The sequence below is a fragment of the Ipomoea triloba genome, chromosome 3 (genome assembly GCF_003576645.1).
Source record: "Ipomoea triloba cultivar NCNSP0323 chromosome 3, ASM357664v1".
Classification (NCBI taxonomy): Eukaryota; Viridiplantae; Streptophyta; class Magnoliopsida; order Solanales; family Convolvulaceae; genus Ipomoea; species Ipomoea triloba.
This window is the reverse complement of record NC_044918.1, coordinates 6,966,467-6,979,056: the sequence shown is the minus strand read 5'-3', so window position 1 is coordinate 6,979,056 and position 12,590 is coordinate 6,966,467. Positions and strand designations below refer to the sequence as shown.

Below are 12,590 nucleotides of genomic sequence, written 5' to 3'. Positions count from 1 at the left end.
TATATATATATATATATATATATATATATATATATATATATATATATATATATATATATATATATATATATTGTCAAATGAAACTTTAGTAGAATTAAAATGATACTTTAATTTAATTTGGTGTTGCTATAATGAAACTAGTAGTGTGTGTGTGAAAAATAAAATTAAAAATTATTTGCTCATGCCGCAATAACGATATTATCAAATAAACTTGAAGTGCATGTAATTAAATTATTTTATTAAAATGATATTTTAGTGTTACTATAATGAAATTAGTGTGTGTACAAAATGAAACTAAAAAACATATAGTGTATACAATAACATATATTGTCAAATGAACCTAAAGTGTAATTGAAATAATACTTCAATAAACTAATGTATGTAAGAAAAATAAAACTAAAAGAAGACAAAGCTCATGCAATAGCATATATTGTCAAATGAAGATGAAGTATAATTAAAATGATACTTCATCATTATTATAAAATGAAATTGGTGTGTGTGAAAAATGAAACTACTAAACAGAGTTCATACAATAACGTATATTGTCAAATGAAACCGAAATCTCACTCATTTTACTTCATCATTCACGTTGCTATATAAACCATGGTTCATAGTAAAATTTGTCACATAATATAATAATTTATCAGCGCGCAATTGTTATGTCATGGACCATAGTCCATCTTACATTGTTAATCTTGGTCCAAAAAATATTCTACACTTGCAATTAACAATTTATATGGTTGCTGACTCCTAGGTGTTAGTTCGGATAATCCGGATTACGTCCACCCCTAATCAGAACATGATTAGGCGTTTATATTGGGCTACTTGTTGGGCTTAAAATTTCATTGAGATGGACCTTTATATCTGCAATTAACACTTTCCGGCCTAATCATATGGACAGAAACGGTGCCGAATATTAGGGTTTCACAGAGTATAAAATCCCTGGCAGCCGCATGAAACCGCCATTATTATTCATTTGATTTGACGAACCATGTATGCGATTCTGTGCGGGTGTTCAGAGCCATTCTTTCTCGCCTTTTCCTTCTTTTTCTTCAGTTTAATATACTTCCATGGCGAATATTTACCATGATTTTCTTTTGGTTTATGTTGTTGAGGGCTTGTGGGAGGCGATGAAGACAGAAATCAGTTTCTCGATGCTGATATCACTGTCATTTACACTCTTTCTAACTTGATGACCTATTTGTGCGTGTCTGAGCCTTCCATCTTCACTTTTTCTTTGTTTTTAGTCTTTTGTAAATTGAAAAGCGCGTCTTATGGTGCTCTTTACCCCTTTCAGATAGGGATACCTTGCTTTTAGCTGTGTAATTATTTGAGTTTTATAAATAGAGTAATAGAAAGGGCAAATGATAAAAACAAATACGAGGTCTGATAAAACATATAGGAATATTCAACATTATTTTAAGAAGCTACAACGACAACTACACAAAGTGGCAAGCAATGTTAATGTAGTAAAACAGCAGGAATAGTAATAATGTCAATATTACTAGTTATCAACTTCAACCTCTCCAGATTGGTTTCTTCACAGTGATGGAATAGACAAAGAACTTATGACAGTTGAACCAACCATGTCATTGCACATTCTACCACTCTCAACCTTCTTGGGGACTACTTGCTGTGCTGCTGTTTGAGAGCGAGACGAAGGACGATTTCTGCAGGACGCCTGTGGGGGACGACCCCATGCTCCACATTTCTGTGGTTAGGTTCAGATTAGGAGAGGTTTTCCCGGCTCCCGTGCTAGTATAGGTGTTGTTTAGGACCTCGCCTAATGGACCGCCCATCGAGTTCCCCCAGGCTACTGGAATTGGGGAAGCAATGCCATTGCTCACTCCTAATCCCATTTGGAATGGTTCAAGCTCGCGTGATAGCCTCAGGGGTGAAATGGTGGGTTTCTGTTGCCGGGGAGAGCTTGAGGATGATGAGAAATCGGAGGAAGCCATGGGGATTGACATCGAGAGCTGAGTCCAGTCTGATTTCAGCTCCGTTGGCCAGGAGGCGTGAGCGCAGGTAGACTGTTCCTTGGTCCAGCCGTCCATGAAATGGTGTACTAGATGCTGTTCATGGGACGCTTGGCCGGTGAAATCAAGAAGGGTATCGGAGTTATGGCAATTCACAAAGGGCCTTCTTTGCAGAGGATTTGGAACAGAATCTGAGGATGGAAATCCAAAACCCAACTGCTGGGAGGATTCTTTGTAAGGGTTGTGTTGCTTCTGGATGGACATTGTCGAGTCTTTGGACTTCAAATTGACGAAGCTTGGAGATATCACAGAGTGGTCTTGCGTTCTGCCATACAAGTTCTCGTTAATCAGATAAAACGATGTTACAAAGTTAATGAAAGGGTAGAAAGAAAAAGCTCATGACAATTTCTTCCTAAAAGAGAGGGACTAAAGTAAAGACAAGATCATTATTGGACTTGCTTTGATTGAAGTAAATAAGAAAGAAAAGTGACTCGGTATGTACCATACTACCATCTAAAATTGAATCTGATAGGTTGGCGTGCGGGCGTAACAAAGTTCAAAACAATATGAATTTATACTACAAAAGATGTGTGATAGAAAGCGTCGTTACCTGTTGTTTATGAGATGGTCAGTGGAAGGATTTGCAGGGCTAGGCTTACTGTTATTGAACTGGTGCTTCATGGCACCGAAGCTGTTGGACGTGCCATCACAGGATATCACCGATGCTGCTGATGCAGAGGAGGAAGCGATTGGGGATACCTTTGAAGTGGTGGATCCCGATACAGCATGGCCAGTCTGGCCTTCCACAGGCTTTCTTGAACGATGGCGGCCTCTGTTGATGTGCCTTTCACAGTACTTCTGATCGGGAACAGCATCTCTCGAGCACCGCCATTTTTTTCCATCAGTTCGACGACACCTCCCGGGTTCGGGGTCAGTGTTTGCAGAAAAACCGAGATGGAATGCACCCCACCCCCCTGCAGAAGAGAACGTATACAAAAATATGAGAAAGACAAGAGCTAGAGAGAGAGACCACCAATTTAATCAATGTACACAAGCTAAGTACTAGAAAGAAGCAAAGCCTTGTAAACCAAACATATATACTAATCATATCGTTGAAGTTGCAGAAAACCAAGCGAGATTAAGAGCACAGCCGAGGATGCTTGCTGACAAAACGGCAAAATTAGGAAAGAAAACATTGTCCATATATCCTAACAATTCATATAACAACCTTAAAGCTTTAGTTATCCAACTTAAAACTGCTCAGCATTACTACATATACCAGCCAAAACCGAAAACAGGTTTTACTTGCCCTTGTGCAATCCAAGTACTAGTTTGGGAAGAAAACTCACAATTGGGGGCGTAAGATCCAGGGGATAAGCCAGAAAACGCATAGGGGTTTAGCGATTTCATGAGGGGAATGAGGAGATTAGAAGGAATTGGAACATTCGCCACCATGTGCTTGTAGATCAAGGCCTGATGTTCCAGTTCCATCCACTGTGATGGAGTGAATGGTCCACTGATCCGAGCAGAACCCCCCCTTAAGCTTTCATTCAAACCTCCAATCGCATAAGCTGAAGAATGAAGATTCAAAGCTAAATTCATCACAAGAAAATCACCGAGTTAAAGTGCAAACCAAGAACATCCTAACAAGTTGATTAGACTGTTGACTTAATAATTACAGTAAACCAGTCAGGTTGGCCGGGCTATTAACTTACTAACCGCAAAAATCCAACCAAATTAATCAACCTAGTAATCTAGTATACACAAGTACCTAGCCAAGTTGGTCAACTTTCACTAAAGGAGAAGATAAAATTTGTGCCGGACATCAAAGGTTGACCAACCAAGCAAGTCTTCTCAGGTTTCCTGTTCTATTCATCTTAGTAACTTTTTGGTTTTGTTCAGAAATGATGGAAAATCACAGCAGTATTCTCTATTTCTCTCCATTAGAAGTAACTGATCCATCATTTTGCATATTGACAATCTAAAATTTCAAATTTTTTTTTCTCTCTCTCTCTCTATCTTGCATTTCTGTTAATAATTTCTTCAGTAAATCTAGCTAGCAGCACAGGGCTAAAACATGTGCAAATATACATACCTGAAGAAGCGGCGGCAGAATGGGGACCGCGTTTCTGGTGGGACTGGAAAAGCGGGAAACAAATGGTTTTAGATGAATCTTCCCCAGCAGGCGCAGAAGAAAGAAAGGGGATTTCTTCAGACTTGGAGGAGAAACTAAGCATGGTGAGTTTTCCAGGCACGCTGTCCGCAGATCTCCATAAAAAGCTGGGAACTTTAGAAGGCGGTGCGGGTCTTTCAGATCCATGGCCGCCTGGGGGTTCATCAGACTGTTGCCGGGCCGTCATTAACCCGAAATCCATTGTTGAGAGGAGGGAGAATCTAGGAGGCGTTTGCACAGCATGAGTTCATTGCATTGCAGGCAGGGGCAGCACAAGTGAGAGTGAAAAGAAAGAAAGAAACAGTGGAGGAATGGTTGTCACTTGTTTGGGCTGGGGGAGAAGCTAAGGAAGCGGACAAAGAAACTACAGTACCAAACAGACTGTCTCTCTCCACGTCTCGGACAAAGGGACATGTTAGACCCAGCTTATCTAGTTTTGTTTCCCCAAAAGAATATCTCCTTTATTAATGCCTAACTTGTGCAGACCAGCATGATTTTCGTATCAGAAAGTCACAAAATTTATTAATTCACACAATGTCACTTTTGGGTACAGGTGAGCGGTAGGAATATAGTCTTAAAAATTTTAAGAAAATGGAGAAAATACAAACCCACGAAGTACACGAGACTCATTTTGGGATTTGATTTGTATCCTTGCGCGCGAGAAAGATTTTATGCTATACAAGTCAAAAAGCTATAAAAGGACTCTTGTATAAATAGTGGTGCAAATCCACCTTCCCAACCAATGTGGAACAAAAGCTACTTTGAGAACAAATTTTTCATTCACCCATTATTTATTTTGAACGTACAATATATCAATATTTTCGTCTAACTACAAATAACCCGAATCCACTTTAATTCGACCCAAATCAGATGTGAACCCTACTTATATTTGTACCACAAAATAGCCACTTAAAATGTCATTTTAGTGCTATTTTTTCAACATGAAATTGTGCTAACCATCTCCTACTATTCTACATACTAAGAACAATCTCTATTGTTCAAATTTTTTTCTCAATTTTTGGTGTCGTCCAAGTTCCTGGACCTGCAACCTTGTTGTCCTAGGCAGCCCTTTCTATTCTAAGGAGATTACACGGTCTACCTTGAACTAGAAGGGCAACTTAGGACGACAAGGCAGGACTAAGAAGAAACTTGAATGGCTCATTGAGCATATATTATATAAACATTAATGCGCAATACAATTATAAACTTAGGCTTTTAATTGAAATAAAACACATACTTCAATTTGAATATCCAAATAATTGAATGTAGGTTAACATTTCACATCAGCATCTATTATTTCATTTATTAATTATCATTATAGCAAATTCTAATTTTGGTCCCCCGACTATTAGCAAAATGATAATTTTGGTTCACATATTTAATTTCTACCAATTTTAGTCCCACGACTATTGTTTTAGTGATAATTTTCATCCATGACTACTGTTTTAGTGCCAAAATTCATCGCACTGGTTATTCATCCGTTTAAAACGTGTAAAAATCTAAAATTGTTAAGGGTATTTTCATCATTTTCAACTTAATATCCCAATTTGAGCATGAATAAATAGATTTATGTCCGAAGATCGATCAAAATTCGCAGTTTTCCTCCTCATTTTACCTTAATTTGAGGAGGAGAACTGTGAATTGTGATCTATCTTAGGGCTTAAATCTCTTTATCCATGCTCAAATTGGGATATTGGTTGAAAATGACGAAAGTACCTTTTAAAATTTTAGATTTTGGCACGTTTTAAACGGATGGGTGACCGGCGCGATGAATTTTGGCACTAAAAGAGTAGTCGTGGGACCAAAATTGGTAGAAATTAAACATGTGGACCAAAATTGTCATTTTACTTATAGTTGTGGGACAAAAATTGGTATTTGCTCATTATCATTAACATCTTAATTTTTTGGTGATAGAAGTTTTTTTTTTTTTATAAATAAGTTCACCTAATCTACACTAACTATCTTCTGTTTATTATTATTTTTTATTATCATCTCTAATGTCTAGTTGTAAAAACTATGATTATAATTTATTCTTTAATTAAAATCCTCAAATGTAAGGAAAAAATATTCTTTAGTACATAGGAAAAATGTATATCACATAAAACAATATAATTAAAATACAATATTAGTAAAAAAAAAATATTAAACAACTAGTTAAAAATAAATAACATTCACTAATTAAGAGGATACAGTCAAAGAGAATAAAACATTGAACATTCTAGGTTTTGATGGTGTGAATTTTGAACATTGGAATTTTCTTCACTTGTATGGTTGAATAAATCTCTAAACGATCTTTTCATTTCAGATAATTTTAGAAATTGATTAGATAAATTTTGATATACAAATATACAGATGAAAATGAATTGAAAATAATGAAAAATGAATGGTGATAGAGGGAATTTATACATAAATTAAAGTTTAAAATGTTAAAAATTAATGAAAATAAAAAGTTAAAAAAAAAACACTTAGAATTTCACAGTTGCTTACTAGCAATGTGTTGGTCTTATGACTAGGGCAATCAATGAATGACCAATACAACTGATTTAGAAATAAAGTATAATGTTTATGAAAATTTGAAAAAAATAAAAATAAAAATAAGGCATTGTATATTTCATAAGTAAAATAAGGTGTCCTCCAAGTTTTGGATCGAAATCGATCATTATACCATGTAATGCAACATATTTTACTTATCAACAATTTGTAAACATGCAGCTCAATTAAACTTGCACACTCTATCAACTACTTGTGCATAATGTTTACAATTTTTATTTTATGTTAATCATTGTGTAAAAATGTAATCCATTTACTTTGATTGGCGTACTGTATTGTTTTCTAGAATTGTTATCAATCGGTCAAACAAGCATTGAGTGTACATTGAATTTTTTTGTTTTTTCCACTCCAAAATAGTAAATGCAAATTTATATTTATGTCGGGTGGTTTCCTATGAGTTAAATACCAATTAAAACCTCACTGTATTCCATTGTCAATTCCAAATACAAAATAGCTGAATGACAAAAGTTTAGTGGCACCCGATTTACACTCTCACATGGAGGGTAGTGGGTTCTTGCTTCAGTGGATGCGACTATTGATTCTTTGTGCTTCAGTAGGTTGAGAAAGTAGCTATGAACATATACTACATTGTAATAGAGTCAGTAGTAGTTATGAGTTGTCACTTTTTGCCCGAAAAGTCGTCAGAATTTTGTCTGGTCTATGATAGCAGGTCATTAATCGATTTTTGTTTCATCGGATCAAAATAAATTGTTTATGAGTGTAATTGCACATTTAAAAAGTTTAGAGGGCTAATTGACTTTTCAGGTAAAGAAATAAATTGTTTATGAGTGCAATTGCACCTTTAAAAAGTTTAGAGGACTGTTTTCAAAAAAAAAAAAATTTAGGGGACTAATTGACTTTTCAACTAAAGTTTGAGGGTCTATTTAACAATTTTTTCTAAACATTAAATTAAAAATAATTTCAATCAATCAGTCCATCCTCGTCGAACGAAACAAATACATACATAAAATAGGATGGAGAAAAATATTATTTATCTTCTAAATATCCAATAAAACTATTTACATTCAAATTTGACTTTCATTAATAAATATTTAAGATGCAATCCAAGAAAATATGTTTTTGATTTTCAAGGAAAAACAAAGGTAGTACTTGTAGGGAACAGCACCCAAAGGCTTATGAAGTTGGCAAAGTGTCCAAATCCAAATAAATGTAGGCAACCAATTCATACGGCATTAATAATTGATGACTATCAACCCTTTCACTTTCTTGTGACGGAGTACATGAAACATAAATTTTACATTTTTTTTTGAGTATTACTGACTATATTTATAGCTACTTTCTCAATCTATTGAAGCACAAAGAGGCTCGAACCCACTCCCATCATTCATGTGGGAATGTAAATCGAGATACCGGGTGCCACTAGACCATAATATTTACATTTAAATAATCACAAATTTAATTTTTATGAATATTGTTTTAATTAACACTGTTACACAAGGTCTTTTTAGTACGATATACTTTTTCTATATAATTTATCAGTTATTATATATATATATATATATGATAATAGTTTACTCAATGCACGTCTTCAAATAATGATTATAGATTTTTCAAGTAAGAAAATAATATTTGTACTTCACTCTCTACTCTCAACTTTTATTCTCACACTTAAAATTGTGATGTAGATCCATTTATCGGGACACACACGAAGAAAATAGCCTACAAAAGTTGGGAGAAAAAGATGGATTCCTCTGCGGAATCAACAACGCTAACTAACTCGAAATTATGACAGCCAACCCAGAGTTGTTGGGAGCATAAATTGGAGGGCTGGGGTTTATCGCTTTGCTTTCACATTCTTGATTCTCCACAATATTGTAATGTATAGTACTACCTCTTTTAGTTGCCACAATCTTTTTTACTGACTTCATGATTTTTTGATTTGATATTTTTTTCTGTCCATAAGTGAGAGCTTATTCAACACTGCTTGCCTAACCCACTTGACCAACTCCATATAGAATTGATTATTTTGTTACGTCTATTTTGTATTCGGGTTGGATTAACTTAAGTTTAAACTTATTGTGTCATCAATCAGAGTAGTGGTTAAGCGGTTAAAACTCATTTCCAGTAATAGGGGCTAGAGATTGAGCTTCTGGGTATGGATTAGCTTGGGGTTGTCCTTGTGTGCATATAACTATATAAAGTACTGTTAGAGATTCTTATGAAATAAAATTTAGTTTGTTGAGATTTTTACTATATTATTAGATTTAATTGTTATCATAATAGTTTTATATTAATTTTTCTTTTACTACTATTTTATTATTCTATTCTACTTTTGTGATGAGTGGTATAATTAGCCATTTGTCAGACCCTATTTAAATTTTAATATGGTGTTAGATCTTAAGAAGACAATCTTGAAAAGTTGCATTAATTGAATAGTTAGCTTGCTAACAACAAAATTTCAATCTGACTCCATAAAAATGATGATATATTTATTATTTTGGTTTAAACTAATTAACTTATCTGAAATTGAAGATACTCAATTTATCTTATCACACTTTCTTTTTACTTAATAATCAAATACGTGCAAAAATATCCATTTAAAATTTACTTGAATTCGAAAACATTCTTCAACGTGGTACACCAAATACAATACCTAACTACAGCAGTCGTTATACCATGGACCATGATCATGGACTGATACTATAATTATGTTGAACTAATACTGCAATTGTGTTGAAAGGAAACTGCAGTTGCGCGGATTACACAGGAATGTAGTGTAGACTCAAAATGGTGCAATCACTTTGTGTGTAATTTGATTGAGGCATCCAGCTTGGACCCCACGTGACACTATTATTATATTTGACATTACTTTGATAATTTACAAATTTTGAGATTTCCGATGGTAGTTATGTCTTTAAGCCCAATTTAGAGATTCTCTCTTTAGTCAAAAGGAATATGAGAGCAACGAATCTTGCAAACTAAGATAGGTTTAAACTACTTTATATGGAACCAGTAAGAACATCCCAAAAAAAAAAAAGTAATAGGATATTTTCTATTTTGAATGGTTTTTATAGATTGTAATATATGTGAGAGAGAAGAGATAAAAGGTATTGCGTTGTTGACTTGTAGGAGAACTTGATTTTTAGAAAAAGTGAACTCCGTTTAAAAAAAGTAACATATTCTTCTAGTGCGCATAAAGTACACCACAAGCGCTCAGTCGAGCACGTGTACTCCACACACTTGCTGAGCGTGTTAACATAACTTTTTCCTTCATTTTTTTTTCCTAAAAATTGATTTTTCTTGTTTTCTTTTTCCCTTCCTCCTCTCCTAGACTCCTACTTGACATCTTAAAATTTGTGCAAAAACCAAGCTATTGAGGATGCTCTAAGTTTCGAGAGCTCTCCTAATATTTGTTACTATATTTACCGATAATTTAAAAAATCCTAGGCGTGTGTCTGATGCTAGCATATTATGTATCTGCAATTAATATATCTTGTATTTGCATTTAACAATTTATGTATCTGTAATTATCATTTTATGTCTGTAGTTAACATGTTATGTGCTTTTATTTTATTTTCAGCTACATAATATATCAAATGCAAATACATAATTTTTAGATCAAATTTCACAATGCAACATCGATCATGGTCCATGACTCCATAGTATAACAATTGATAATTTTCCAACATTAATGATCCAAAGTCGAGTGAAGCATAATACACATATGTTCACATACAAGGCCCACAACGATAAATTGGGCTACTCCTATCATCCGTTTTAATCAGCCCAACTACTGTTAATCAATTATTATTGCATGGACCACCATAAATAAAAAGTACATTTTAATATACTAAAAGTACATTATGTTTGTACATAAAGTACATTATTTTAGAGTACATTATTTAAGTACTGAAAATATATTATTTTATATATACTATCAAATAATGTATCTTCAGTACAAAAATAATGTACCTTCAGTATAATAAAAATATACTTTATATTTTTGATCAACTGTGTGAACTATGGTCCATGTAATAATTTGGCCTGTTAAGTAGGTTGTGCTCAAAGAAATGGTGAAGGAGGCTTATCGGCCCACTAAGTCCTACGACATTGTTTTGGGTATAGCTATACACTTGAGATTACAAAAGGATTTAAAAGCATGAAATCAATCCCAATGTAACACAATTAAAAATTCAAAACGTTATGGCCAGCACTTTGCACTTTAATTGGGCCGGCCCGGTGTGAGCGAGAATTAGTGTGAGTATCGTACGAACTTAAAGATGCCTCCTGTTAGAAGGGTCTGCTCAGGACACTTCGTGGACCTTCCAAAAAAAAAAAAATTCAACACGTTGTGGAATATTTCAACTGGTGAATTAATCTAAAAATAAGTTGTTTAAAGTTTGAATCTTAGTAATGACCAAAAAATAGGTATAAATTTAATTTTATTATGGGCGTATAAACATTTAGGAATTTGTAGATCAGTTGAAATACTTCCCATGATTTATCTTCTTTTTTAGTCTTGAAGGCAAAAGCCGTGAGGGTCCAAACTTATTTGCAAAACTATAATATGTTGAAAGACACCAAATTTATTACAATATGATCATTTTCAATATAGATCAAGCTACAAAGACTAATAATTTTCAACAAAATTCTTTACAATATGACATGGCAATGTATGATTTGTATTTGTTTAATAAGTAAAATACTTTTTAACATGCCAAATACCTTGTGGTCAAGTGGTATTTGGTGTCCCGATTAACACTCCCACATGGATGATGGGAATGAGTTTGAGCCTTAGTGGAGACAACTGTTGACTTATTTTACTTTAGTAGTACTCAAAAAAAAATCAAATTAGTCTGGACAGATTTGGACCATTGAATGTGTATTCAATCATGACTTTTAAAAACTTCTACTAACTTTAAAAGTTTGACGGTATTCAATTTAGAATTTTAAATACTCTTTACAAGTCTACACTTTTATAGAGTCATAAAAGTCTACTGGTATTCATAAAATTATTAACTTTCATAGATTCTGTCAAAATAGGATTTGTGTAAACTTTTTCTTCATTAATATAAATAGATAAAATCCGACCCTTCAACCCCAAACTTTTCAACATTCTCTACAGACTTTTTTTTTCTCTATCTAGACCAAATTTTTTTTTTTAATTTTTGTGATCGCAGCAAAAAAATTGTTGCGATCGCAGCAACAACAACATAACTATTTTTTTTTTCAAAATACATAAATATTCTGTTTGAAAATATAATTTATATTTTAAATTTTTATTTAATTAATATAATTTAATATAATTGTATGGTAATTAATTATTAATATATGTATTTGTGTTAAGTTGAAATTTTTGAGAGATTAATATACTCTATTTTTGACAATCAATATTTATTTTTTATTTTTTTACAATGCATTAATTTATTTATGATTTATAAAAATATATTTTTGTAAGAAAATTATAAATAATATATTAATAGAAGTTATGGAATGTTTGTGAGGGTGTATTCAATTTAGAGTTTTAATGATTTTTGTAGACTTTTTAATATCAAAAAAGTTTTTAGTATATAAATGTTTGACCTACGGATATTTATAAACTCTTACAAAGTTGATAAGAGTTTAAAAGATTCTAGGAAAGTCTACAAAAAGTCTGCAAAAGTCAATTAAAATCCATCACTTTAAAAGTCTTTGAAAGTATTTAAAAGTTTTGATCGAATACACCCCCCTTAGATTTCACTTGCACAGTTGCACAATTGGCGAAATCTAAATCATTGGTCTTAAACATTCAATGACCTAGATTTGTCTACACTAACTCATGGGAAAGGGTGGACTCACATGAACAATGACATATATATATATATATATATATATATATATATATATATATATATATATATATATATATATATATATATATATATATATAT

General features: G+C 33.1%; 1 protein-coding gene and 1 non-coding gene across 2 annotated transcripts; one reads left to right on the top strand and one right to left on the bottom strand.

Moving 5' to 3' along the window:
- Window positions 1–1,125: 1,125 nt before the first annotated feature.
- Window positions 1,126–1,220, top strand: LOC116014572. The gene has a single exon (XR_004097439.1). It is a non-coding gene; the product is annotated as a small nucleolar RNA snoR126 (small nucleolar RNA).
- Window positions 1,221–1,365: 145 nt separating this feature from the next.
- LOC116012194 (growth-regulating factor 2-like) lies at window positions 1,366–4,573 on the bottom strand. The gene is given in 5 exon segments (XM_031251676.1): window positions 1,366–1,622; window positions 1,624–2,301; window positions 2,587–2,950; window positions 3,326–3,547; window positions 4,072–4,573. Coding segments are annotated over 5 exon segments (1,626 nt in total). The 5' UTR covers window positions 4,352–4,573; the 3' UTR covers window positions 1,366–1,540.
- Between the last annotated feature and the right edge of the window lie 8,017 nt (window positions 4,574–12,590).